Source organism: Vipera berus (genome assembly GCF_964194415.1).
Source record: "Vipera berus genome assembly, chromosome: 2".
Lineage (NCBI taxonomy): Eukaryota > Metazoa > Chordata > Lepidosauria > Squamata > Viperidae > Vipera > Vipera berus.
Window position 1 is genome coordinate 99,689,958 of NC_138203.1, and position 27,650 is coordinate 99,717,607.

The 27,650-nt window shown below is 42.0% G+C and overlaps 2 protein-coding genes across 8 annotated transcripts in view; one reads left to right on the plus strand and one right to left on the minus strand.

Annotated features, from left to right (window-relative positions):
- The window catches only part of SLC25A51 (solute carrier family 25 member 51), a 30,766-nt gene extending 16,151 nt beyond the window's left edge, over window positions 1-14,615 (plus strand). Inside the window, exons 3-4 of the transcript XR_014025138.1 lie at window positions 9,147-9,880; window positions 13,801-14,615. The gene's annotated coding sequence lies outside the window, so the exon portion shown is untranslated. The remainder of the gene's footprint in view (window positions 1-9,146; window positions 9,881-13,800) is intronic.
- On the minus strand, window positions 1-27,171 carry DCAF10 (DDB1 and CUL4 associated factor 10). 7 transcript variants are annotated; one of them, XR_014025134.1, is made up of 10 exons: window positions 26,776-27,171; window positions 14,175-14,288; window positions 12,932-13,129; window positions 10,662-10,864; window positions 9,746-9,856; window positions 9,455-9,600; window positions 7,244-8,686; window positions 4,950-5,176; window positions 4,759-4,777; window positions 2-4,071 (listed from the first exon to the last, which is right to left on the minus strand). XR_014025134.1 is itself a non-coding variant. In XM_081317793.1 (7 exons), exons 1-7 carry the CDS (start codon window positions 27,111-27,113, stop codon window positions 8,318-8,320), a joined length of 1,479 nt encoding a protein of 492 aa, XP_081173919.1. In that variant the 5' UTR covers window positions 27,114-27,171; the 3' UTR covers window positions 7,242-8,317. The 7 variants fall into 7 exon arrangements, 1 of the variants encoding a protein (XP_081173919.1); XR_014025132.1 differs by having other exon boundaries at window positions 1-5,176; window positions 7,244-7,750; window positions 7,790-8,686; XR_014025135.1 differs by having other exon boundaries at window positions 4,759-5,176.
- Window positions 27,172-27,650: the final 479 nt, after the last annotated feature.

The following is a 27,650-nucleotide window of genomic DNA, read 5'->3' on the forward strand; positions in this document are numbered from 1 at the left end:
TCAAGGGTGCCTATGGGGGCCTGGGCAGGAGTGGGACAGATCTGAGGGTCTCTGGCAGAAGGAGGGTCTCTGGGCCAGGGCCAAGGCAGTGGGGGCCCTTCCCTCACTGTTTCCAGGATGGCTTCGTGGGCCACATGAAACCACTTTGCGGGCCGGATCTGGCCCCCGGGCCTTGTGTTTGACATGTCTGGTTTAGTGGAATCTGGTTGCATTTACTAGCTGGGGCACTCATTTCAGTTAACTAGTTTGTTAATAATTGCTTGAATCATTGAATTCACAATATTAAGCTAAAACAAAACAAATATCTATGGTTTCATACTAGGTATGAATCCAGCTATGTATACAACATGAATGTGAGTTTCTGAAGAACAGAATTAAACACAATCCTTCACACTGGAGCCTGATATAGACCAGAGAAAATTTATGATCAAAACAATACTTGAAACATGGTAAAGAGGATTATTTTAGTTTTGAATATTGAGTATCTAAAAGATACTTGAATACATTAATCTACATTACTGAATGCTTTAGTCTGTCGTGTTCAATTTTCTTTTAAAAAAAATCTAAAATGCAACTGCACACTAGTGAAATACGAGCAACAAATTCAGAGTATGAAGTGTTTATTAAGCAAGCAAGAGAAATTGTTCAAACATTTACATCACCCGTGTAAGAGTAAATACATTTTCTAGACAGTTCTTATAGATGTATTTAAAATGTACACCTTTTATTATGAAATAATTTCTAAGTACTCTACATGCACCAATTTGTACTTCCATATTTAAAAAGAAACATTTTTGCACGAGATGGAAAGATAAATGTTTACAAATAAGCTGACACAACAAAGCTATTAACAAATGGGATGCAAATTATTTAAAGAACTGAGATTAATGTACATTTCAACTCAGCTATTCACTTCATTTTTTCCAGCCTCTTCTGTTTTGACATTTGGGAAATAATTCTCCATTCATTATAGTGGTCTCCAAATTTCACTCAACAGTTTTCCACAATGATCTATAAAAGGGAGGAAAGCTCTCCCTTCAAAATGAGCATCAGTTGGTCAGCTCTGTGATACATGGACATCTAAAAACCACTGTTTACAGAATTCACACAATGGTGGAAGTCGTACCCAATCCCTTTTTAGATTGAACCTGGAAACTAGTATATTTTAATGCAACTATTTTTCATAGAATTAAGAGAGACATGTAATTGATATTTTTTATAGAACTCATCAAATCTCTAGCTGCTAGCTTTTGCAATGAAATCCTGTCCATGAAATATGTTCAGTCGCATCCAATGGTGTTTATTCCATAATATGTTTAGAATTTCAGCCTTCCCCATGCTTTAGAGCTAAAACCTGACATTCATTAGAAAAAAGGCAAAAAAGTAGAATATTCAGGTGTTCAGAGTCAACCTGTAACAAAAATATTTGAGAGGAAAACATGCAAAATATGCAACAGCTTCCAATTTTGATCATCTATAACTGATATATAATGTCAAAGCAATTGCTTTCATGCTCAAGGAATACTTTCCACATGAATTTGCATGCTAAGAAATTAAGTCTGGGGCATGTTCAAGAATATGTACCCTATTCCCACAGGTATTATTGAGCTTCACCATTTTGATCCCCAAACATCTGACATTTTCTTACCATTGTACATTATATCAGATTAATGGTGTTGGGCCAGCTGTCTTTCAGGTAATGTTGCCAACCATAGCTGACAGTTTTCAATGCAAATTTTGAACTTGGAATAAGTGGCAATTTTAATGTGTGCTCTATACTCTTTAGAAATCAGTGCAACAAATTCTAGTCTGATTTCAATGTCATTGAAACATTTTTCACAACCTAAGTGGCAATATTTTATCAGTAGAAGCCTTTTTTACCCCTGTACAGTACTCAGATTTATTCATTTTCAAATATGCTGTATATTACTGCACTCAGTGTACATTCAGCAACAACTAAAATTGTACGTATCAGTAGTGTTTTGATAAATTCTTATAAGGTTTTTGTATCAATGTATCAAACTCAATAAATACAATGTATCTGCTTTGGCTGATATGTCATGCTTTCTACAGTTTAATATACAATGGGACAAAAATATGATTAGGCTATTTAATTAAAGCATATATGCGCATAGTACATATTCCATTCAGAAACATAAACAGATGTAAAAGATGTTGATATAAATAAATGATGTGAAGAGGAAAAATGGTATGAATCAGTTAGTTATAGCTGATGTTTACTGGAGATCTTTGAAAAGACATGCATAAGAATGTTAACTTTCAATGCTGCATTTTTATAATCAGGCAACTTTTCCCTTATTAAGGAACAGAGATTGTTCCTAGGATTTTACAAAGTTAAAGGTTAATTTTCATTAAGCCAAAATAATAACTAAGCTTGAAACATTCCCACTCTAAAATGTTTCATTTTAAAAAGCTATGTGGCCATACTATCTAACATCGCTAAATGTTCTTTAAGGATAAGTACGAGACCGAGTGATCAGTGAATCACTGAACATTTCTAAAACTAAGATCAAGTTCAGTACTAAACCAGTGTATCTAGCAGTAATTAAAGCAGTGATGTAAAAAAATAGGCAAAGCTCATGGAGACTGGATTATTGGGGTTGTAATCCAACACATCTGGAGACTCAGAATTGGGGAAAAACAGCAGCGTTCTAGCACTACATGCAGAATAGTGAACAGCCTTGCTTTGCTTCAGGGGGCCATTCTCAGTTGCCTAAGATAATTCCTTTGCACTGCTGGATTTGTGCATTTTGAAAAAGAACTACGCTGATTTTAAAAATAAGCATACTTTTGTTTTTAAAGAAAAGCATGATATGAGGTAGGATTTTTTTAAATGCAATGCAATATTTAATTTACAGTGATTGGAATACAATAAACTCAGCTCTACTAAAATACACACCAAGTTCAATTACTCTCTGCATTTCTACTGAAGATTTTTAAAGCTTTAAGAAGGGTTAGATTAGGGTAACCCAAACACCAAATCATCTTTATGGCTGCATGTTAGAATTCCATAGGGATTAGGGAAAGTGCAAAATGCTTCCTGGGAAACTCAACTCCTTGTTTTTTGTTTTGTTTAAAGAAAATGTTCCAGCTCTTATAGTTGTAAAAATATGCTTGAAAATTGTATTAGAACCTGGAGGAGGGGATGCTTTTTCAGTGACTAGAATTAGTGTCTTGGTTCTTAGCTTGCAAGAACAATGATTGATTGCTCATCTTATCCCAAGGAGAGATGCTAAGTATTTGTTCCATACGCATACTTTTCCACATGTTGCAGAATCTTACTACTCGGTCAGTTTTTGGTCTGTGACAGAATTTACAGTTATACTGCAAAATATTTGAGAAGTTTGATTAAGAAATAGGTAAAAAATTACCATGACGGAAGCTTTTGCGTTATCAAAATAAAATGACTAAACAAAAATACTTTTAAGAATCCAGCTCACTGAAATATTATCTGGAAGAAAATTACATAAAGCTTGAAAGATAATTTTTTTATAACATAACATATTGATTCATTCATACTGTTGAATCATTCATTCATTCATTCCATTATATAGCTCCCAACTTGTCAAACAATTTGCTAGTAATGGTGAAGACTATTTCTATTATTGTACTTTTAAGTTAGTATCATCTAGGCAGCTTCATTCCACGCGCAGCATCTGATCTTTTTTGAAGTATATTCATAGCTACAAATACATAGCCAACCAGCTGAATTTTGAGATAACTTTTATAGGCAATTCAAAAAGTACTTTAGCGTAATTTAAAGTCACTGGAACTGTACTAAGATTGACATTAGCGAAAAGGCACTGCATTTCAGAAAACCATTGCTCTTTTTGAATGAGAACTCTGAAGAAACCCTGTTTCTTAGCCTACAAATTTTGTACTCAAAAAAGAGCTGTGAGGTAAACGTAGGCTGACAGTCAAGACAATATAAACCTGCATAAGTTCAGATTCGTCTTGTCTACTTAGATGTATGCCATCTACTGCTCCAAATCACAGCCATTCTCCAGGACATCAAAGGGAGTAATTTAGTAATTTCCTTCATCAAATAACCTGATTTAAAAAAAGAAAAACAAAAAAACCCTAAGATTTCAACAGTACAACCTGGAACTTATGCATTTAAAGCTTGCACTCTGCTTGTGTGTATGCATATGCACATACTGAACTTCACTTTCTCACACTTTCCTGACTGGTCAAAGAACCTTTCATCATGGGTGATTCAGTTTTACAGGACAACCTAAAACATGGGAGTTACATTTTTATCCCCACTTGTTTCTAGTCCCCAGAATCACTTTTATGTAACCTCATCCTACATAAAAAGTAAGCAGAATTCAAATTCTGGCAGCTGGACTAAGGGAATTTTCCATGCTATGTATATATATTTCTCATAGTATAGAATTAATAACCCACATATACACAAAGCTCTGATTCATAACCACTGGCTTGTACTTTTACATGCAGTTTAAGCACCATGAATCTTCTTTGCATCCCCCTGCACCTTTTAACTAAATCTGGCATACCAAGCCTCTCCTTATTCTGTAAGTCCATTAGGCCTTAGGTTTATTTCTGACAGATATAACTCAAAAGTTGAACCAAGCACAATAACTCTTTTCCCTCTGTAAATATAATAACTAGTTACAGGATTTAAGAATAATGTTTTCAGACCCTTGTAATGTGCCAGTTCTCACAAGTGTAGTCTTGGAAGATTACTACTGATTGGACATCAAAATATATACGTACTCATGTGAAAACGAAGTAACTGTATGGGAAGATTTCAAATGGAAAAAGAAAAGACAGGGAGTCAGTATGTATACAAAAGCACAAAGACATTTCTCCTTCCATTCCAGTCTAACCTCCAAAAGAAAGAAGCAGGAATACAGGAATCATATAGAGTTCAGATGCTGTAGGAAGATTAATGTTTAATTGCTTACCTTAAAAAAGATTTTGGGGTTGGGGGAAAAGAAGAAAGAGAGAGAGTGTTCCAACATTCAATGTTTAGGTGCTGCTATGTTGTGATTCCTCGCCAGCCAGTGGATCCGGCAGCTGAGTCTGAGGAATTAGTCAGAGGAAGGCTGTGAGGAGCTCCAAGACTTACAGTCGGTCGAGGAACCTGGCCCCTCTACTCGCGCTCAGGCTGAGACACAGCTGTGCTGGGAGCCTGAGTTGGACAGTGATGAAGAACAGTTGGGACAAATCCAGGATGCACGAAAGCACAGGCAAGAGAAGTGAGTAGGACAGAGGAATGCAATGGGGCGGCTCCAAAGGCAAAGGAGAAGGCATTAGGAAGCCATGCCTTGGCTGAATTATAAAAGGGAAGGTGTGGGAGGTGCTGGTTGCCAAAGGCAACTGTTCGTGTTAAGGATCAAGTTTCTATGGACTGTGTTTGTTTGCCTTGGACATTGACTCAGGTCTGTGAGAATAAAAGGGGTTGCTTTTTTCTTGCGGTTCCTGCCTGTTTCTTGGAAGACGGGTTTCTCCTTGTGAGCATAACAAGGACTCACGTAGGCTGGGACAGAACTGTCTACCTATTTGCTTTGCCATTCATTTGAAATCTTAACAAGGTTTTAAGTACCTGCTCTCCAGTTCATATTCCAATGATTGATCTAGCCACATATTTTTTATTTACAAATTATCTATGATAAGCCATGGCCTATATTACTTCTCTCTGCAGCCCAGTTAGAGGGAGAGTAGTTGACAACCAGCATTTTCTATTTTTTGGTTTTCTGTCTCAGCTGTTTTTTATATGCCTTTGGGGTATACATAAAATTTAAGCAGAAATGCATATATTCTAAAAATTTTAAGGAAAGAATACATTAAAAATAAAAAAGATTGGACTCAAACCATAGAGCTTGATCTGCAAACTGATTTTAAATCTGATTTCATCTTAAAATTCAAGAACTGATTATGTGGACATATCTAGCTAATTCAGATCATCCAGGAAAAAGTGATTTGTATTTAATTTTAAATGCAAATTGTATTCATCTTGTATCTACAATATATTTGTTTACCTTTCTCTCACATACACAAGAGCACCATTTAAATACACCACACAGCTAAGCAGGTTTTGGATTAAGAAAATCGTTCTAGCTATTAAAGCAGATGGCTAGAAACTCAACTCTGATGATGAACGATATTAAAGACTGAATCACCAGAAGAACAAGAAGTGTAGGTATTGTCTGCCATTCCATCCTATATCTAACTTAAGATATATTCCAGACAGCATAGCTCTGGGCTTGATCATATTTATGTTAATCAATTAAATCATTTACAGAGCATATGGTGATCAACAGTTACATTCTAGTCCCATAAGCCACAAGTTTTTAATAAAATGGCTACACAAACTACTCTGAGAATGTCAACAGTTTTTTTTAAGAACAGCATTTATAGACATCGATTATCCAAAATTTGATATTTTTCTGAGCCACTTTGTAAGTTTATTCTGTATTTGGCATAATTTTCAGAAAAACTTGCAGAGCGGCTAATTGCTAAATGAAACTTGTACTCCTATTGGAAAAATCACTTCTTTTAAAAATTATTCAGGCATGCAATCATATTTCCAGGATATCAGATAGAAAACTTGTCTTGTAGATGAGTTTTAGATGATTTAAACAGATAGGAATGAGAATCTGGCAAAACCTTAAGTCTCAAAATGGGTCTCAATCAACCAAATACTTTGCCTGTAAATTCCAGGGAGTCAATGATCTGTCACCTTACTTGCATATCTACAGAAAATGACACGCAATTAATTTATGTTTTATGTATCTCATGTTCAATGGAAATTCAGTGATCTTCTAGTATAAGGAATTCTGCTTATGCCACTACTGGGCAACAACAGGACATTTGATTTTTTTGAAACATCTTCAGAGGTATTACAGCCATGTTACTATGTCATGTTCTCACATGCAAATATGCTAATAAAATGTGTTGCTACTGGAACAGAGGAAAATATTTAATTTTGTAAAATCTTTTGATTTTCATATACAGCTGATTATATATATATATACACACACACATAAGCACAAACATATATATATATATATATATATATATATATATATATATATATATATATATATATATATATATATATATATATATATATATATATATATATATATATATATATATATATATATATATATATATATATATATATATATAATCTTGCAACATATGGTGCAAGGTGTGTGCACTAAAGATTTTTTTTTCACATGCTATAGCTTACCTGTGGGTGGCTTGCAAGGCACATCAAAAGCCAACTAGCCTTAATCATGTTGCAAACATAAATACAGGACTGAGCAGCATCCATTTAAAAACTGACATTGAAAAAAAAGAGTTTATTCAATTTCAAAGTCCTTTGTTGCGATGAAACCCATCACGAGAAAGGACCCAAAGCTTCAGGATGTTCCCCAGCACCAGCCTCTTTTAAATGAACAGAAAGTTAGTTTAAAGCTCCACCAAAACCTGTTTGCTTACAAGCTTACAAGCTCCAATTCATTTCACTGAGGTTTGTGGTGGAGAATTTCCTGCCAGATTGTAAATATATATGGTTGGGCACATACTCCATTCTCCAAATCTATGTCCGATAATTTTATAGAAGATGCTCCTTTAACAGAAATTTGTGAAAGAAAAATGTTAAGTTATTCAGTTCCCAATAAACTTTCTCTAGCAAGTCAAGGAGGGACCTAGATGAGAGGGGTTTGTGTGTGGGAGCACAGAGTGATAATTAACACTGCACAGTTCTTAAAAAGTACCAGCCTACAAATTGAACCACAGCAGAAAAATACAACAAAGTAATGATAACAGTCTATTTAGTTGTTCACAAAAAAATAATGTAAATGCTGGCTATAATTAGTCCAATGTGCAAGAAAGTGCTCTGTTACTTAGGAGAAAATATACAGCAAAATCCAGAAATCAAAGAATCCAAGTGGGCTGATCTCCACTCCTTTGATACAAAGCAGCAGACAAGTTTTAGCTGGTTGTTTCCCCTCCTTTCAAGCCCACCCAAAATCTTGCATGAAGAGACTCACAGAAAACAAGGTTTACAAGTGCTACCAAGCTACTTCTAAATACAGATGGAATTATCAGGAGCAAAAAGATACACAAAAGTCTAATTGTGCAAATTCAGTCACAGCACATAAAGGACTGGACTTGGAATCAGCTTTAAGTCCAATATTAATTCTGTACTTGTCCAAATTTACAAGACTCGTGTAAAAAAAGCAAACACTCCAACTAAACTGAAGTAATTAAAAACACACACACACACACACTGAGATGTTCCTCTGAAGGCAAGGGGAGCCTAGAACTTTGGCTGATATAAGGATACACGACCACTAAGGCACCCAGAGGCAATCTGACAGTGCGTGGGGGAGAACTTGGTAGTCAGAACCACATCGCCATGCGAGTAGAGTGAACGGATCTCCTGTAAGGGGGCGGCTTCTTTGGGCAAGCAGTCAATCAGTTCGCTGCACTGGGTGTCAAACCCCAACAGACGGATTCCATAGCCATGTGGGGAGGAGATCATTCGACCATCTGGGCTGAAACAGAGTTCTTTAATGTAGCCCTGGCCAACATTGGCCTCTTCGATGCAATGAGTCAATCTGAGGGAACAGCGAGGGGAAATTGGCCGCACTGGTGCTCCTTCTTGGAATTCATAAACACAGGTCCACTACAGAAAGTAGGGGGAAAATAACATTTGATGTTATATCAACATAGAAATTGCATAAATCTCTGACTCTCTCTCTCGAGGTTTTATGGAGACATTCTTGTGACAATGTGGATAGTCTACCAGTGCTTCCCTGTTGTCTCCCATCTAAATATTAAATAGACCTGATCCTTCTTAAGTCTTTCTAAATTAGCCAGGACTGGTTATTTTCTGCCACTTACTAGCGTAACCGTGCTAACAAATGCAATGACTTGCTTAACAACTATGGCAAGAAAGGTCGTAAAATGGGACAAAACTCACTTAACAATTGTTTCGCTTAGCAACAGAAATTTGGGGATCAATTGTAGCTGTAAGTCAAGGACTGCCTGTATGTCTGTACAATTATACTCAATTCATTATACATTGTGTATCCTGAGTCTTGGAACCAAAATAAGCTGAGAATATGATTTTCTGTGTCTTTCAGTCATTTCACAAGAGAGAACATGATATCACCTTGAAAGATGATGAGAAAGAAGCAAAATAATGAACCGGATGTTCAACTGCATCATTTTCAGCCAAGCTCAGTTTACCACATCATTCACTGATCCAAATATATGAAGGAAACACTGCAGCTCAAGATTACAATTGTACACACAGCAGCCACATTTGTTCTGTATTTCTTATAATTTATGAATGGAGTGACAATTCACTTCTGTTCCATTAACAGAGGAGAGACCTGAAGTGATGAAGTGATCAAAATACATATGCACCATTATCATCACCCTACTTTACCTCCTGATCATCACTGTTACTTGAACATCGAAGAAGTGTAGCCCATCCTTTGGGATGAAGCTGCAGTGATGTAATGCAGTTTCCCCGATCCCTCTCCCCGGGAACCTCTGGGGTTAAAACTTCAAGACTATTACGTGGAGATCCACCTAAGGGAACAGAATAGCATCACTGTAATTAACACCAATTTTAATTCCCTCCTTGTCCAACAGGAGAGAACATTCTGAACTATAAGCCCACGCCATACAGAGGCGGCTCAGATTTTGAAATTAGTAATTTACTTGTTTTACATACCTTCTCGTTGAGTTACTCGTACTGTATGTTTTTCAGTATGTGGGCTTGAATCTCCTTGATGTCCTGGTGACCCAGCACTTCTAGGACCAGATGAAGTGACAGATGCCAGATCTGGGAATGGAAAAATGAGATGAGGTAACAGCAAACGCAAAAACAGGGCTGGTTCCCTCTCCTAATTTAGTTAGTTTCTAAGATGTATTACAAAGATTTATAAACTAATAGCCTACAGATTATTTTCCTTGGAATCTCAGTCCTCCTGAAAACTGAAGAATCCTTGTTACTGCAAGATCAGTAACAGCAGAACATACCGATAAGGCAATGCTTATACTGGCATTCTTCTAGAAAAAGCTGCCATGCAACAACATTAGGCTGGTTTCACCCAGCTCAAAACGTCACAAAAAGAACAGGCACCACGGTAGTTCATTTGCCACTCAAGAGCACTGCCAGCTCTTCATAAAGAGAGGCAAAGCTAACAAAGCTTAAGTGGCTCCATCCAGATTGATTAACATGCATGAACATGAGATGGTAGTTTATTCTAAAGAGCAAGAAAGCTTATGCAGTTTATTTCTCACCCTATGGCAACTAAGTCAGCTAAACACAGACACAAAGATGCAATAAAACAATGCATTCAAAATTAGCAGTGGCTGAATTCATACACTGAAATTAACTTAATATTGTGTACAAATGAAGCCAATGGGTATAAATTTAGTGTTTGCAAGTTAGTAGGGAAATACTACGCATGAACTCTCAGCACATGTCCTTCACTCCACAAATCTTTTGCAATATATATACCATTCAAGCTTTTCAAGTTAACTTCTTGCATACAGTGCTATCTATCCAACGCCATCTATTATCTCATAAGATCTAGGAACAGTATAGACAACAGGGTTAACGATAGCAAAATCCAAAAACTTGCCAGAATTTGATGTGGTTCTCCTGGCTCTCAGAATGGGATAACTGACAACTTCTAAAGATTTGGTCAAGTCGAGATCATGCAAGATCAGAAGATACCCAGAAGAAGTGGAGATCAGCATTTTAGAGCAGTCTGGAGTCAATCTCATGCGCATGAGAAAGCGGGTGTGAAAGAACTTCTTGTGAGGACAACCATCTTCTGTGCACCTAAGGAAAGGCACCCATCAAACCACAGGAATCTTTTTTTTTTTTTGTCGCGAGAAGTTGGAAGGTCTGACTGAACTTTTTTTTACTCCCACAAGCTCCGTTTCCCTGCAGCAGAAGAGAAACGCGCCAGAGCTGGAAAGCAGGTTAGCAAAGAAATGCTTTCGGGAAGTGGAAGGATCTGCGCCACGAGGAAAAGCAGCAGGAAACGGGGCTGCTGTTTCCAGAAGCGAGAAGGGAGACACGGGGAAATGTAGGAAGCAAGCAAGTGCTGTTCTCTGCTCTGCATCCCTGCGCAGAGCTGCTGCGTTCTCCGTTGTCCATGAGACAGGCGACAAAGGGCTGGCGGAGGCAGGCAGCCGGGAGAGTTGGGGGACAAGGAGGCGGCAGCTGTGCCCGGGCAGGTGATCTGTGGTCAAAGCTTAAAGAAAGCCCCTTCAGCAGCGCACAGCGGCAGCGGATCCGTTCACTGTCATTTCCCCCCGGCTCTGAAATGGCGGAGGGGGACTGGCCCTACCCCACCTATCCCATCTACCATAGCATGGCAGTCTGGCTCAGGAGGGGGATGAAAGGTTGCCGATCAAGGAATGGCTTGGCGGGGGCCCCTGAAGTACCGGTAAGCGGGTGCTCCACCCCCTGCCTCACCTTGTTGTGGTGGCAGCGGCGTGATGTGCCGCACAGCCTCCTGCTCCATTGCGGCAGCGAGGCGGGATGGAGTGGGCAGGGTCCTAATTAGGGCTTATTTTTGGGGTAGTGCTTATATTAGCCACCCCCCAAAAAATCAGGGTAGGTCTTAGTTTAGGAGAGGGGCTTATTTTCAGGGAAACACAGTAGTTTTAAGAACCCCAATTTTTAGTCCTATGTTCGAGGTGGTATTTCTCTTAAAGAATAATACCCATTTTTCCGCTTCCTGTTGGACATATAATTTAAAGAAAAGCATTGTTATTTTTCTACTGATTTTTTTATAGTGATGAATCTCAACCTGAATATGCCTACTGAAATAGTTGTAGCAAAGAACTTTCTCTCTCATTCAACTCCATCCCCAAATCGTCTGCTCCATAGTTTCAAAGAAGCAGCAGGATTTTGCTTTCCTTCATAGGTTGCTGGCAGTGTTTCATGTGCAGTACACAGGTAGAAGGACGCAAGCTTCAAACAAACAGCAGGTTTTTTAAAAAAATCCCATTTATATCCCGCCCTTCTCCGAAGACTCAGGGCGGCTTACAATCTAAGAAGCACAAATCAATGTGCTTAGCAATAGCCTTCATTCTATGTATATGCCTGCTTATTAGGGCTTTCGCCCCCCCCCCAAGAGGCATTATTACAAAGTCAGCTTATTGCCCCCAACAATCTGGGTCCTCATTTTACCTACCTCGGAAGGATGGAAGGCTGAGTCAACCTTGAGCCTGGTGGGATGCGAATCTGCACTAATTGCTGGCAGCTGGTGTTACTTAAGGAGGCATTAGCCCACTGCTCCACCAAGTTGCCATGACCTTATACTACTGCTGCTTATAAAGTAAGACGTGTGGCAGATGTTCTAGAATATATTCCCACACCTCTAATCCACCAATATTGTATGTTCTGATGAAAAACACTGGGATATTATGCGGTGATGACAAGTCACCGCTGCTCAAACCACCTGATTGGTTTCAGTATAAAAGTTCTAATTCTCTTTTTTTTGATGTTTTATTTTTTATAAATAAAACTGTTGGATTTATGGTCACAGTAAAGATTTGATGTGTTCATTCTTACTCATCTACCAAAATTTAAAAATGTTTTGAGATTCTGCTTCAGGTTTGGCTCCAAGTAGGCAATTTCCAGAAGACTTATGCTAATTTCAGCTATGGCAGTTTGTTGACCTTACAATAAAGGGGAAAGGAAAGAATAAAGGATAGGGAACGAATTTTGACCTACATCTGCACAACACTAAGACACGAACCAAGAAACTCAAAGTGCAACCATATCCTATTTCCATGCAGATAACAGATTTTCAGTTAGGATACTAAAAAGGAAATATTATTGTCGTTTCAGTACTTCTAAATGAAGAAAGGGATCAACGAGAAATTTGTTTACCTGTTGGTATCCCAAATGATGACATTTCCATCAAATCCTGATGTAACTAGCAATCTTGTGTTAGTATCATATTCAATATTCTTCACCCAGCTGGTGTGGCCGTGTAAAGTGCACACTTTTGAATCTAGCTTCCTCAGATCCCATAGTGCTACGGTAGTATCATCAGAGCATGTTGCAAACAATCTGTTATCAAGAAACCTACAAATACAAAAAAAAGGAAAGGAAAGGAAAGGAAAGGAAAGGAAAGGAAAGGAAAGGAAAGGAAAGGAAAGGAAAGGGATCTGTTTAATACAATCGAGTCCATATCAAACATCGCTAAATCATAACACTAAATGTTACCCTGCACTGATTCCAAATTATAATTATATAGTATAGGGTAGTATCAGTTTAGTGCTTTTAGAGCATCTGAATTCTGAAAGACTAAAGCAGTTCTCAAAAATGGGCTGTAGTGCTCGAGGTGAGAATTTGAGGACCCGCCAGTGTAAGAAATATCAGAAGCAGCTTTCTAAGGTAGCCAATTTTACATTTGGCTTGTTTAGTAAGAATGTATGAGAGGTACCGTTACTTTGTCATTTCACAATCCATAAAAAATACCTCATTTGAAAAGAAACACCAATTTTAAATAACTACAAACGATTACATCATGTTCAATTATTAGCTGTTATAGGTCTTAGTTTTAATCAATGTTTGGTAGTTACTAACGAAGCAATGTGTTCAGTTCAATTTGAAATTAAGTTTTCATGTTGTTACATATTTTTCTTTGGATCCTTATTCTCCATTTGCAATGAGATCTGCCTTAAATTCTTTCCTATTGCCATAGTTTTTTGAACACTGTAATTATTACTCTGGTTTGTGATCACCTTGGACAGGAGGAAGAACTGGCAGCAGTTGAACACATTTCTTTATCCATCCTCTGGGATTCTTGGGCACAGCTGGCGCTAATTGTTGTAGAGGAGGGGTGAATAATTTAAGGACCTAAAAACATGGGACCCTTCTATAAAGACTGGGGCTCCTACAATATTCTGTGCTCCTCCACATTACCTGCTCATTGGCCACAGCGATGAGGCTTGGATATAACAAGTTATGATACCAATTGATGATAAGAGCAAGAAAAACAAATGTTCTGAATGACAACTCATTCGGACGACATTACAACTTCATTCTTCACTACCGTTAAGAGTTGAACGAAACATTTTGGAATTTTAATCGTTGGCAATTGGTTTTCACTTCCCAAGAGACTAACCTGATATTATTTACACAATCCTCATGAGCAGTGGAAAGGGTTTTGATGTGCTTTGAAGAGATGGGATCGAAGAGCAGGACTTCTGTTTGTTCACAAGCAACAGTTAGCACTGACCTGGACAGCAAAGAGAAGCAGGTCTATTACACAAAATAAATCTCAACACGCTCTCAGAAGAAAGACTCCAAATGAATCGGTAGTAATGCTAATAATGGGACAAAGCTGTTCCATTTGTGTTAATTTTTTCTTCCTTCTTTTAAATTAGTATGTACAAAAACAACCATCTACAGAAGCAAGAGTGCATTGAATAAACAGAATAAAAATATAACTTTGTTTTTTTTTTACTCAATCTTGACTTCAAGCAACTGCCTGGACAAGTCCTTGCAGTTTTCTTGACAAAATTTTCAGAAGTGGTTTGTCTTTGCCTTCTTTCTAGGGCTGAGAGAATAGAATTGCCCTAAGTCACACAGCTGGCACTGTGCCTAAGGCAGGACTACAACACACAGCGTCTTGGTTCCTAGTCATTTTAACCATTACACCAAACTTGCTTCCTTCAATAACCATAGCGTAATATTTCTAGCTAAAGTACTCTAAATTATGTTCTACATATTTAAAACATTAATTTTATTTTCTTCCACCTGCTTCAGTATTATGAAGAAGCAGAACCTGTTTCATGGAGTCCCTCTAGCACTTCTGGCAAAATTGTTGGCCGTACACAGTTGTCCAAAAGGAACCAATCAGGACGATGCTTCCTTCAATCACCCAAGGTTCAATCACAGAGAAATATCACTCTAATAATGGGAGAAAGCACTTTCTCCCCACACAGTGTTCTAGAAGGCTTCCATTTTTTACTGAGTTATTCAATTCAATTTAGGCACTACCAAATCCATCTGACCCTACGTGAGTCCTCAAAGAGTAAATTAAAACCCAAACTATAACAGAACCAGGCACAACATGCAAACAAACATAAAAAACAAGAGACACACCCAACAGGGCCCCCCTCCCAAAGCACACCAAGGCTTTGAAGTCCAAAGGGGTGGGAGCATATAGATTTCAAGGGGTAGCTCATTTCAAAGGGCACACCCACTGTGACAGAGAAGGTTATGCTTCTTGGGTCCCAATAGATGACATTCTTTAATTCAAGAGAACCAGACTGGGTTAACTCTGTGAACATCCTACCAGCTGGGTAGAAACCATGGGAGACAGATTTCTTAATAACTTTTGTCCCATGCCCTGTAGGGATTTACAGGTGATTTCATGAATGAGATTATTATTTTATCAATGAAATTACCAAGACGATAAAATGCAAATGGCTATTTACACACAAAGAAACAATAATTTAAGCCATAATCTGGTCTTTATTTGAATGTATTTCCTATTCAAGGAAAAGAAAGAACTTCCCTTCCTTCCTCATTTTCAATCCTTGAATAATTATACTTTATTAAACAATGCACCTGCTAAATTAATGTTATTTCCCATATACATTTGAGCTCCCAATCAACAAAATTACTTTAGCTGATCACTGTTTGTGTGATCGCAAATACCCAATAAGGATATGGATGCATTGTATAGATTGCATCATCATCATCTAGCAGCAAAGGCACAATTTAATGTTTTTCTCCCCAATTCTGCAAAAGATACAGGTGCATCCATATAATTTAGGAACAGATCTTACACTGCACTATTAGAAAAATAAGGTAATCAAGTTACAAGCACAATGGAGCCTGCTCCTTCCAGTTGAAAGGGCGTCCCTGCTCTGCCCGATGCCTTTGTTAAACAAATATGCAGGTTGTTAAGTGGAATTTGGGGTGCCTCAGGAGTGGGGAGAGCCTAGTCCAGGCATACATTAGTTGTGTATTGCTAAATATGACCTAAAACGTGATCTGTTTTCCATACAAGTCTTAAAACTAGATGAAGAGAACCCACAAATGAAGGCAAATGTATGTGTCCCAGGATAATGTTCCAATCAATTCCAAGCTGGGAATACTAAATCTCTGGTTCCAGTGACCAGTCTAGGTTGGTCACTGGAACCAGAGATTTAGCATTCTGAGCTTTTGGACTCATGTTGGAGCCCATCCTCAGGGAACTTCTCTACCAGAATGGGTGCCCAATCAGCACACACATGTGCCCAAAGAGAACCTAATTAAACAAAGGAGTCAATAAATTCACAAACCTTTAAGCACCATTGTAATTTAGTGACTCTTAAGGATACAACATTACTATTAAAGAAAGACTCCAACAGGTTCTGTGGTTAGAAGCATCCTTTATGAACTTTAGCTGATGTGCAGCTGCAACCACACCTGCATGGAGATGTCTCAAGCCAGTTATCCACATTCTTATAACTTTGCTTTTGAAAGACTACTATGTACTGTACACAGGATTGCCTTTAGATTTAAAAACTGCTGTGGTTTCAAGATCTCTCTCTCTCTCTCTCTCTCACACACACACACACACACACACACACCACACAAACTTTTTTAAACCACCCATCTCCCTCGCAGAAGGAGATAAAGCTCCAAAATTAAGAACTGGAATTGCTTCAAACACATACGCCTCTGCGTGTGTGTGTATGAAAATATTTTTTGATAGGTAATGTGTGACAGCCCTAATAAGCAGGCATATACATAGAATGAAGGCTACTGCTAAGTTTGTAAGCCGCCCTGAGTCTTCGGAGAAGGGCGGGATATAAATGGAATTAAAATAAAAATAAAATAAAAATTTACCTATGGCTTCTTTCTTGCTCCTCACATAACCATCCAGAAGTCCAAAGAAATGTTAGTTAAATGGTAACAGAAACTAAGATTAGGAATATAAGAAGTGGAGGATGTTTCCTACAGGAAAGGGGAAAAGCCTCAGATGCTGGACTGCCATTAAGGGGTAGAATCTTACATTACCAGAAATACATTGGCACCAGAAATACTGAATTGGATGCAACAGTATTTATACTGCTGAAAGCTTACTAGGTGGGGAATGCCCCTATGTCCACAAAGAAGAGGACAACGAGCCTGGGGAACTCTGCCAAAGACAAATGTGAGGATGCATGGTGGGACTTGCCTACCCGATATAAATAGTATTGGGGGGGGGGATTGAAAATGATGGAAGGTCAAAGGTTTTAGCAAAGAAAAGCCATATGCCAGACTGACTCAGAGAGGACATTTTTGCCTGTGTCTGCAAGTCCTTCTTTAATTCTAACAAAGGCTGGAAAACCCAAACTTTGCATATAAAAAATGAATAGCCCCACGTAAAAGTACTAGTTCTGCTAAGCAATATATCTTGGGAACTGAAAATAAATGCTGAACAATAACAATCTAGAATTATATTTAGCTCTGAGTTTCTATCAAATATCAAGAGCCCATAGGTAACCATATACATTTAATAAATCAGAGCCTATTGCAGATTCTTCATATCACAGAGAAATTAAGGATCTAATTGTAAATTAAACAACAAAACAAATCCTAGATTCCTGGCTTCTAAGTCCACATGCAAAGTGTTAATCTTCAATTCAGGGGTGTCAAACTGCCGGCCCGCCGATGCCAAAACCCCATTGCCAGCAATGGAAAAAAAGTCACAATACGTCACTACACGTCACGTGACATTGCGAGTTTGACACCCCTACTTTAATGCCCCTTAAACTTAAAGTATGACATCAAGGGAGAAAAAAAGCAGAGAACCCTGAAGTACTGTTTTCTCAATGATTTCACAAGCTGCTGTCATGTAGCAATAGGCCAGAATTCATGGGACAAACAACAGTGACCCAAGTTTATGGGATATATGCAGTCTCCAGCCCCACTGTGCATCCTCAAAATGCCCCCAAAAGGAAACTCGTGCAATCCACTGATGATTTTCAGCTGTGTAAGGTTTTTATTTTATTTTATTTTGTTTGGGGTTTTTTTGCATTTTGGGGGTGATTGTGAAAAAATGTTAAATGGTTCTGTGAAGTCTCTGCAATGTTTAATGCACTGATTTTGTACCTGGAAAATAAACAAACCAGGAGTGGAGTGGAGTGGAGAGAAATTCAGCTTCTCCTAGTTTAATGATATCTCTAAGTCATTTATAGTTCCCTCATTCTATCAGAAGGTAATTTAAATAGAATTTGAACATCAGAATATTGTACATGCTAAACAAGCATGAAATACAAAATAACACTGTGTTAATCAAGCCAAATTAGTAGTGTCAAAGCACTGACACAGAAGATTTCATACTACTGATTTACTGCTAAAGGGATTAATTTGGTTTCCACCAGCCACCAGCCATCTTATTCTAGGCTTAAGAAATAAATTATTGACAAGATGAAACAATCCAACTATTATCATTAAGGAGTACCAGGCAATCATTCACATATTGTTTCATGTAGTTTTACAGTCTACTATGTGAAAGTCATACAGTTTGTTAACTTTCAGTGCAGAAACTTATTATGAGCTTTAGCTACATTTTTGAAAGACTCTGACATATTAAGGTACTATAGCAGTTATTTAATAAGGATGCACTAATGGGGGTCCCAATAAAAGTGGGTAGACAATGCAAAGATAGTTTATTGATTATCCATAAGAACGTATTAAAAAAATAAAAGTAAAATACAGCGTATATTTCCAGGAAAAAAATAGGTAAAAGAAAATACTATATAAAAATACTTCCGGCTTTTGAAGATGGCGGACGTGTCGGGCTGAGCTCCGTGAGCTCCGGCTGTTGGGCGTCCCTTCGGAGCCCCTCAGGGGTCTTTTTGGGCCCGCTGGGTAGGGGATGTGCATTGTTAAATCCATGAAGCTGAATTTATGAGGCAAATAAGGAGGTAGTTTTGCTATTTGCCTATTCCATTTGCGTGTTGCCTTTTCCATCACCTGTTCGTCTTCCGCGGTGTTGCTGGGCTCGGCTTCTTCGGCCTGCCGGTTCCTGCTGCCCTGGTGTCTCCGGGCCTCTCCTAGGAGGCTGCGGTCGGCAGCGGGGGTGTTTCCAGCTGTTTTGGGCCGCCATGGGCCGTCGGGTCGGCGCTGCTGTCTTGGACGGTTTTCGGCCGTTTTCGGCAGTGTTCTCGGCGTCCTTGGAGTTTTCGGCGTCCTCAGAGCCCCAGCTGATCGGCGCTTCCGTGAGAGGGGAGGAGAGCCTGTGCGAGATGCCTGCAGACCATTCTGGTGGCAGCGGCAGCGGCGGCAACGGCGGCAGCGGCGGCGGAGACACTTTGTTATTGGACCTGCCTGTGCTGTTTCTTTGGCGGCTGCGGCGTCTTCGGGCCGTTTGGCGGCGGAGAAGACGGCCGCTTGTTACTTTATTGACAAGGCTGCCCTTTGTGCTGGTTTCGAGCCGCTGCCGGCGATGGAGGTGGTTATGGCGACGGCGTCCTCGGGCTGCTCTGGGCGGTGGAGAGGACGACCATGGCGACAGCGACTCGTTGGGTTCCGGCTGCTTGAGGTGATGGCGGCGACGGTGATGGCGATGGCGGCGTCTTCGAGGCCCGCTGGCCTGTTTTACCAGCAGCGACGATGGCTGTGGCAACGGCGGCGACATAGCGGACTACCAACTTATTTATTAACTTATTTATTAACTTATTTATTAATTCTCCATCTGCCTCCTTTTTTCCCCTTTGGACTGGGACGGACCTGGGCACAAGCCACAGTGGGAGAGTGGCTTGTTTTACATCAGCAGCCCCATAGAGGTGGGAGCTCTATGGGTGCTGCCCCACCCAGGGTGTGCATTTTGGACCATCCCCGGGAGCAGACTCGCGCCCCGTTGTGAGAGGACGGGTTGTGGTCTGCCCCTGGGAGCATCCAACCGAGTGGCAGTAGGTTGGTGGATGGCCCAAATGTTCCACTCCTTACCTTTGAACCTCCTGTTGGATTTTTTAACCATTGGACTGCCCTCTCTGGACTTGCTCGGACTGTATGCATCGATATTCTGATACGGACTTGCTCGCCCTCAGGGGTGCCCCCCTCTCCTGGGTGCGTCCCGCCTTCTTTTCTATCCCCAGTCTCGATGAAGGGCCCAATTATTGGGACCCTGAGAGATGGCCGGGTAAGGCCAGGGGCTCTCGATATAAATTTAATAAGAGGCCCCTGGTTAATTTTTTAGTCAAATTTTTTAGGGGGTTGGGGAGGGGGGTGGGGGGTAGTGGTTGTCTGGCTGTGGGGGGTGGCCATACAACTGTGTTGCAGGCCAGGCCTGGGTCTGACGGCGTTCGGGGAGAGCGGGTTGTGGTTACATCTGGGGCTCGGGAGCGGGTCGTGGGATTGCCGATTCCCACGACACTGGGGTATGGCAGCAGGCGTATGGACAGAGGGCCGTATCGTTACCGGGAGGGCCGTCTCCGCTGTTTGCAAGCGGTGAGGCGCTCCGACCCTCTGGTTCTTCCCCGAGGTGCCGGGAGCGAGGATGTGCAGCCTCCTGAGCTCCGGCTGGTGTACCTGAATGCCAGGTCCGTGGTTAATAAGGCTCCCCTTGTGCGGGATCTGGTGGAGGGTGAGCATGCGGACCTGGCTTGTATCACCGAGACCTGGTTGGGTCCAGAGGGTGGGGTCCCTTTGGTTGACCTTTGCCCACCAGGTTTCCGAGCATTACACTGGCCTCGGGCTCAAGGTAGGGGCGGGGGAGTGGCGGTTGTTATTAGGGAGACCTTATGTCCGCGGGAGACCACCGTTCCTCAGATAGTCGGGTGTGAGTCTCTCTTTTTGAGGTTTGGTTCGGGGGCGCAGTTGGGCTTGCTGCTGGTGTACGTTTCGCCTAGTCACACAGCGGCAGCCCTGCCCGTACTACTCGATGTCCTCTCCGGTTTGGTGATTGAGTTCCCCAAACTTCTAGTTTTGGGTGACTTCAATCTACCATCCCTGGGAGGGTCATCTGAGTTGGCCCGGGAGTTCATGGCTTCCATGACGGCCATGGACCTGACGCAGGTAATTTCTGAACCAACTCATGAGGGAGGCCACACCCTTGACTTGGTTTTTTTATCTGGACGGTGGTTGGATGATCTTGGTGGGGGCTCTCCATTTATTATGCCCCTGTCATGGACCGATCATCACCTCCTGCGGCTGGTCTTCCGTCTTGCCACCCCCCACCGTGGGGATGCGGAACCAACTAGATGGTACCGCCCCAGATGCTTAATGGACCCTCTCGGGTTCCAGGCAGCGCTGGGATCCCCACCTGCCTCCGTCGCTCACAGCTCGGCAGATGCCTTAGTGGAAGCCTGGGAAAGGGCAGCCACTGAGGCACTGGACCGAGTTGTACCCCTGCGGCCCCTGACCCGGTGCAGATCCCATCGAGCTCCATGGTTCTCCGCGGAGCTCCGGGAGATGAAGCGTCGGAAACGCCTAGAGAGCTGCTGGAGGTCCAGCCGATCCGAATCCGACCGGTTGCGGTTAAGAACCTATATTAGGTCTTATCTCGCAGCGATGAGGGCAGCGAGGTGCAATTATTTCTCTGCCCTCATCGCGTCCGCAGATAATCGCCCGGCCGCCCTGTTTAGGGTGACTCGCTCCCTCCTTAATCAGGAGGTGAGGGAGGATCCCTTGCAGGGTCGTGCCGAGGAGTTTGGTCAACATCTGTCGGATAAAATCGCTCGGATTCGGACCGGTTTGGACTCCAGCTGGGCAGAGTCTGACGATCAGGACACGGGCGGTCTTGTCAATGTTATCTGGGAGGAGTTTGATTCTGTGACCCCTGATGAAGTGGACAGGATTATGGGGAGGTTGAGCTCCACCACATGTTTATTGGATCTGTGCCCTTCCTGGCTGGTTTATGCAGCCAGGGAGAGGACACGAGGCTGGTTCCAGGCGGTGATATCTGCTTCTTTGAGTGAGGGTAATTTCCCCACCGTCTTGAAGGAGGCGGTGGTGAGACCTCTCCTCAAGAAGCCTGCCTTGGACCCAGCTGTCTTGAACAACTTTCGTCCAGTCTCCAACCTTCGCTTTCTTGCGAAGGTTGTTGAGAGTGTGGTGGCGCATCAGCTCCCTCTGGTCCTGGATGAAGCGGATTATCTGGACCCGTACCAATCGGGTTTCAGGCCCGGGTACAGCACGGAGACGGCATTGGTCGCTCTGGTGAATGATCTCTGGAGGGCCCGGGATAGGGGATATTCCTCTGTCCTGGTCCTATTAGACCTCTCGGCGGCTTTCAATACCATCGACCATGGTATCCTGCTGCGGCGTCTCAGGGGATTGGGAGTGGGAGGCACAGTTCTTCGGTGGTTCTCCTCCTATCTCCTGGGACGTTCGCAGTCGGTGTTGGCAGGGGGGCAGAGATCGGCCCCTAGGTCTCTCGTTTGTGGAGTTCCTCAGGGTTCGGTTCTCTCGCCTCTCCTGTTCAACATCTACATGAAACCGCTGGGTGAGATCATTCGTGGTTTTGGAGTTGGGTATCATCAATATGCTGATGATACCCAACTTTTCATTTCGACCCCAAACCACCCCAGTGATGCCCTCGCTGTGATGTCCCGTTGCCTGGAGGCGGTTCGGGTCTGGATGGGGAGGAACAGACTTCAACTCAACCCTGACAAGACTGAGTGGCTGTACATTCCGGCATCCCGGGACATTCAAAACGTTCCTTCACTTTCTATGGGGGGTGAGTCTTTACCCCCTGTAGATAGGGCGCGCAACTTGGGAGTCCTCCTGGATGCACGGCTTACCTTAGAAGATCATGTAGTAGCCGTGACCAGGGGGGCTTTCGCACAGGTTCGCCTGGTGCGGCAGTTGCAGCCCTACCTAGACCGGGATGCCCTGTGTACGGTCACTCATGCGCTCGTGACCTCTCATCTTGACTATTGCAATGCTCTCTACATGGGGCTTCCCTTGAAGACCACTCGGAGGCTCCAACTGGTACAGAATGCGGCCGCGAGAGTTGTCTTGGGAGTTTCCCGGTACTCCCATGTTACACCTTTGCTCCGCGAGCTGCATTGGTTACCAGTTGTCTTCCGGGTGAGGTTCAAGGTCTTAGTGATGGTTTTTAAGTCCTTACATGGCATGGGTCCGGAATACCTCGGGGACCACCTGCTGCCGGCGTCAACTCCCCTCCGCCCCGTGCGTTCCCACAGAGAGGGCCTCCTCAGGGTGCCTCCAGTCAGAGAATGTCGGCTGGTGGCCCCCAGGGGGAGGGCCTTCTCTGTGGGCGCTCCGGCTTTGTGGAACCAGCCGCCGGTTGAGCTCCGGATGGCACCGGATCTCCGCTCCTTCCGGCGTGGGTTAAAGACCCATTTATTTGAACAAGCTGGCCTGGCCTGATGGGGAATCACTTAGGGTTTTAATATTTATATATATATATTATTGTTTTTATTGTTGGCAATAATTTAATTCTTTTTTAACTTTTGTACTTTTGTAGTTTTAAGATATGCCCTGTTCACCGCCCTGAGTCCTTCGGGAGAAGGGCGGTATAAAAATTTAATTAAATAAATAATAAATAAATAAATAAATGTGCTAAATGGGAAACATCAGTGTTTGGATAAATACATCACCCTTACACAATATCCCAAACTGTTCAATATAACAGCTTCTAAGCTGAAATAACTTTTCCATAAATTTAGCAGGTTTGTCACAATGTATATTCTATTGCCCAGGAAGAAACAGGATAATCTGTCAGTCAGGTCTCAGTGGCCTATTATTTCAACTAGAGATCTAAGCCTATAGGAGGCATATTGATAAAACATAAGCAATAAAAGAACTGCCAGTGCATAGACATGCATATAGAGTCAACTAGCCACTGAAACAATTGCACAGGCCTTTCAAAGTAGGCAGCCAAGTTTACATTTTGAGGACTGTTTCACTCACACCAAGACACTTTGCAGAAGTATCCCTTTCAAATACGTTCCACATATCTGGACTATAGCTAACATATATTTAGCTGAGAATAAAGAACAGTGCGTGATATTTCCAAACACACATGTAAGATTGCTTTATTAATTAACTTTATGGAATGTCTAAATATCCCTCTACTTGTTTTTGAGTGACAGAGTAATAATATGAAAGCAAATACAGTAGTCCTCAACTTACAACCAAAATTTCTGTTGTTAAATGAGACATTAAGTTTTTGAGTTTTTTCCCATTTTACAACTTTTCTTGCCACAGTTGTTATGTGAATCACCACAGTTGATAAGTTAGTAACACTGTTGTTAAGTGAATCTGGCTTCCTCATTGAATTTGATTATTCAAAGGTTGCAAAAGGTGATCACATGACTTGGGAGACAGCAACAGTCATAAGTATGAATCAGTTGCCAAGCATCTGAATTTTGATCATGTGACCATGGGGATGCTAGAAAGGTCGTAAGTGTGAAAAACAGTCATAAGTCACTTTTTTCAGTGCCGTTGTAACTTTGAATGGTCACTAAATTAACTGTTGTAAGTCAAGGACTACCTGTAATAAAAAAAATGTTGCAATGTATTACATGAAATATACTAGCATTACCTTAATCAAATGCTTCAAAGAACAAAAGGGCAAAAACAAGTGTAAAGGGTATTAATCTGTTGCTATTCAAGACATTTGTTAAGTGAATTTTGCCCCATTTTACGACCTTTCTTGCCACAATTGTTCAGCAAATAACCGCAGTTCTCAAGTTAGTAACATGGTTGTTAAGTGAACTTGGCTTCCGCATTAACTTTACTTGTCAGAATGATGCAAAAGGGGATCACATGACCCTGGGACAGCGCAACTATCATAATTATGAGTCCCGGCTAGACTACTGCAATGCTCTCTACATGGGGCTGCCCTTGAGGACCACTCGGAGGCTTCAGCTGGTGCAGAATTCAGCCGCGCGAGTTGTGATGGGAGTCTCCCGATACTCCCATGTAACACCTCTTCTCCGCGAGCTGCAATGGCTTCCAGTTGCCCTCCGGGTGAGATTCAAGGTGCTGGTGATGACCTATAAAGCCCTAAATGGCATGGGCCTGGATTATCTGAGGGAGCACCTGCTGCCAGTGTCAATTTCCCATCGTCCTGTGCTCTCCCACAGGGAGGGCCTCCTCAGGGTACCGCCGGTCTAGGATTGCCGGCGGGTGATCCCCAGGGGGAGGGCGTTCTCTGTGGGCGCGCCTGCCCTATGGAATCAACTGCCAACGGAACTCCGGACTGCCCCCGACCTTCGTTCGTTTCGCCGGGGCCCAAAAACCTGGCTCTTTGAGCTATCTGGCCTGGACTGAGGGGTTTTAATGATTTTAAATTGTGATTTTAATTTTTGGAGGCTATACTTAATTTTATTTTATTTTAATTTTATACTGTATTGTTTTTAAATTTTGCCCTGTAAACCGCCCTGAGTCCTTCGGGAATAGGGCGGTATATAAACCGAATAAATAAATAAATAAATAAATAAAAATAAATAAATTTGCCAAGCATCTGAATTTTGATCACTTGACCACGGGGATGCTGCAACTGTCATAAGTGTGAAAAATGGTCATAAGTCAACTTTTTTTCAGTGCCGTTGAAACTTCAAACGATCACTAAATGTACTGCTTTATGTTGAGGACTACCGGAATACTTCTGCCATTTGTTTTTGCAGCAGAGATTGTGAAGAAATTATACTTTCAATAACAATAGCAAATCACTTCTGAAATCTTGCCAAGAAAACTGCAAAGACTTCTCCAGTTATCAGGAGACAAAAACTGACTAAAAGGCACCACCATCACCAACAAATCATTATTCAGAAGTTACACTTTTCCTACTTCAGTTTCCTTTGATTTTATAATAAATTTAGTACAACAAAAATTGTTGCCGTTTTCCCTTGGAGCAGCACAATGCAATATTCCTATCAAGTATGATGAGTGCCATGAATTTTTCTTTTAAAAATGTGGACCTTTTTTATATACACTTCAGCTTTGCGCATGCTATTTAAATCCCAAATTCATCTTTAAAAAGAACTTAAGGATAGGAATCAGAGTTACCATACATAAAAAAGGTGCAAAAGCTTCCATTTATAGGTGACAGCTTCAAACCACAAATTAAAATTAGTTGGCGGAAGATTAATGGAACTGCTCTAATGGTTTTGAGAGATTTGATATAAATTACCTAAACTACATATTTTTCTCATTACACCACAGGCTTTGGACTGATACGTGACACATCCATTCTCATTTACTTGTTGCGACTCCTATTTCCCTATTTGCAAACACTTCCCTAGTCTTGTGCAGTTGCTTGCCCCATCACAGTATTTCCTCATAACTTTATGTAGAAACAACACCCACGGGGTGGAAAAAAAGATGCAACATCTATTACGTGTACTTAAATCCAGAAGGAGAAAAAAAAAACCACACCAAGTATAGGAATAAAAATGGAGAGACGATTCTTCCTTGCAAGCGTGGACATAATTCAATCAATGCACCTGCAGCTAAAACTGCAAAACGTGCTGCGAAACCCGCAGGCTGAGTGAGGATTAATCTTATTTTAACTGGGGTTTTATTTATGCAGGGACAAATATAATTTTTTTTAAAAAAATTGTTTTTAACTTTTGTATCTTGGTTTTTTTAATCACCCTGTAAACCGCCCTGAGTCCTTCGGGAAAGGGCGGTATATAAATGTAATAAAATAAATAAATAAATAAACAAACTAAACCGAGATCCCTCGCACCCTACGATGTGCAAGCAGCCACACAAACGAGAAGGCCGAGACACCCCGAAGCGACCCTTCTTTCCCTCCGCCTTACCCGCCAGGGGAGTACTCCAGGTTGAAAACAGCGCCGTGGGTGCGGGTGATGGGGGACACCGAATCGGCGGGTTGAATAGCACCATAGAGCCTGGTCATGGCCCGGAACGTGTCCCTCGCCGGCTCCACGCAGCGGCCCCCATGGCCCTGGCTCCGTTCCCGCACCCAGGCGAAGAGCCCCCCGCCTGGGGTCGAGACTGGGGTGGCGGAAGAAACGGAGGCCGGGGGTGACTTCGGTGACACCGCCCGGGGAGGTGAGCTCGAAGGGGGAGGCGACTGGTCGCCCTCGCCCGGGGGCGACCGCTCTGGGGTAGGACCCCACCGCACCTTCCAGCTCATCCCGAGCCCCGTCCCGCCGCCACGACAAGCAGCAGCACCACCATTCCTCCCCCCCGGCCCTTAGCTCCCCGCCACTTCCGGCGCGGTGAGCACCAAAGAAAGCGCACCGGGCGCAAACTCGAGTTGCCACGAAGTGGCCGCCCAAATAGCTCTCCCCCCCCCTTCTTCCCTCGCGAAACGCGGTCTTTCTGGGCGGCCGAGCGTTTGGAAAGCGAGGTCGTCTTAATGTCTCTAATTGCATTTCAAAAATTGCGGTGTAATTTTCCAGAGGAGTTGTGTAGAATGAATACCTGCTTTCAGCAGGGTTTGTGTTCAGAGGTGCAGGGCTGCTCGCAGGGTTCCGTCAGTCTCAAAAACCCAAATGCAAATTAATCTCTTGTCTACCCCTGCATATCCGTCAAATTGGTGGGAAGAACCAACAGGAGAGAATATTTGTACCTGAGGGTTGAACGGTGGGGTCCTTGATGCTCGCTAAACTGGTTGTTTTCTTGGAGATGTTTCATTACCCAACCAGGTAACATCACTGGTGCTGGAGAG

Bases quoted from the DNA above. Each gene is read 5' to 3' on its own strand.
- DCAF10 (XM_081317793.1), bottom strand. From the start codon at position 27,113: ATGAGCTGGAAGGTGCGGTGGGGTCCTACCCCAGAGCGGTCGCCCCCG. The intron at 13,130-14,174 runs GTTAGTCTCTTG...TTGTATTTGTAG, and splicing joins GATTGTGTAAATAATATCAG to GTTTCTTGATAACAGATTGT. The intron at 9,857-10,661 runs GCAAGTTTTTGG...TTCCATTCCCAG, and splicing joins GAGAACCACATCAAATTCTG to ATCTGGCATCTGTCACTTCA.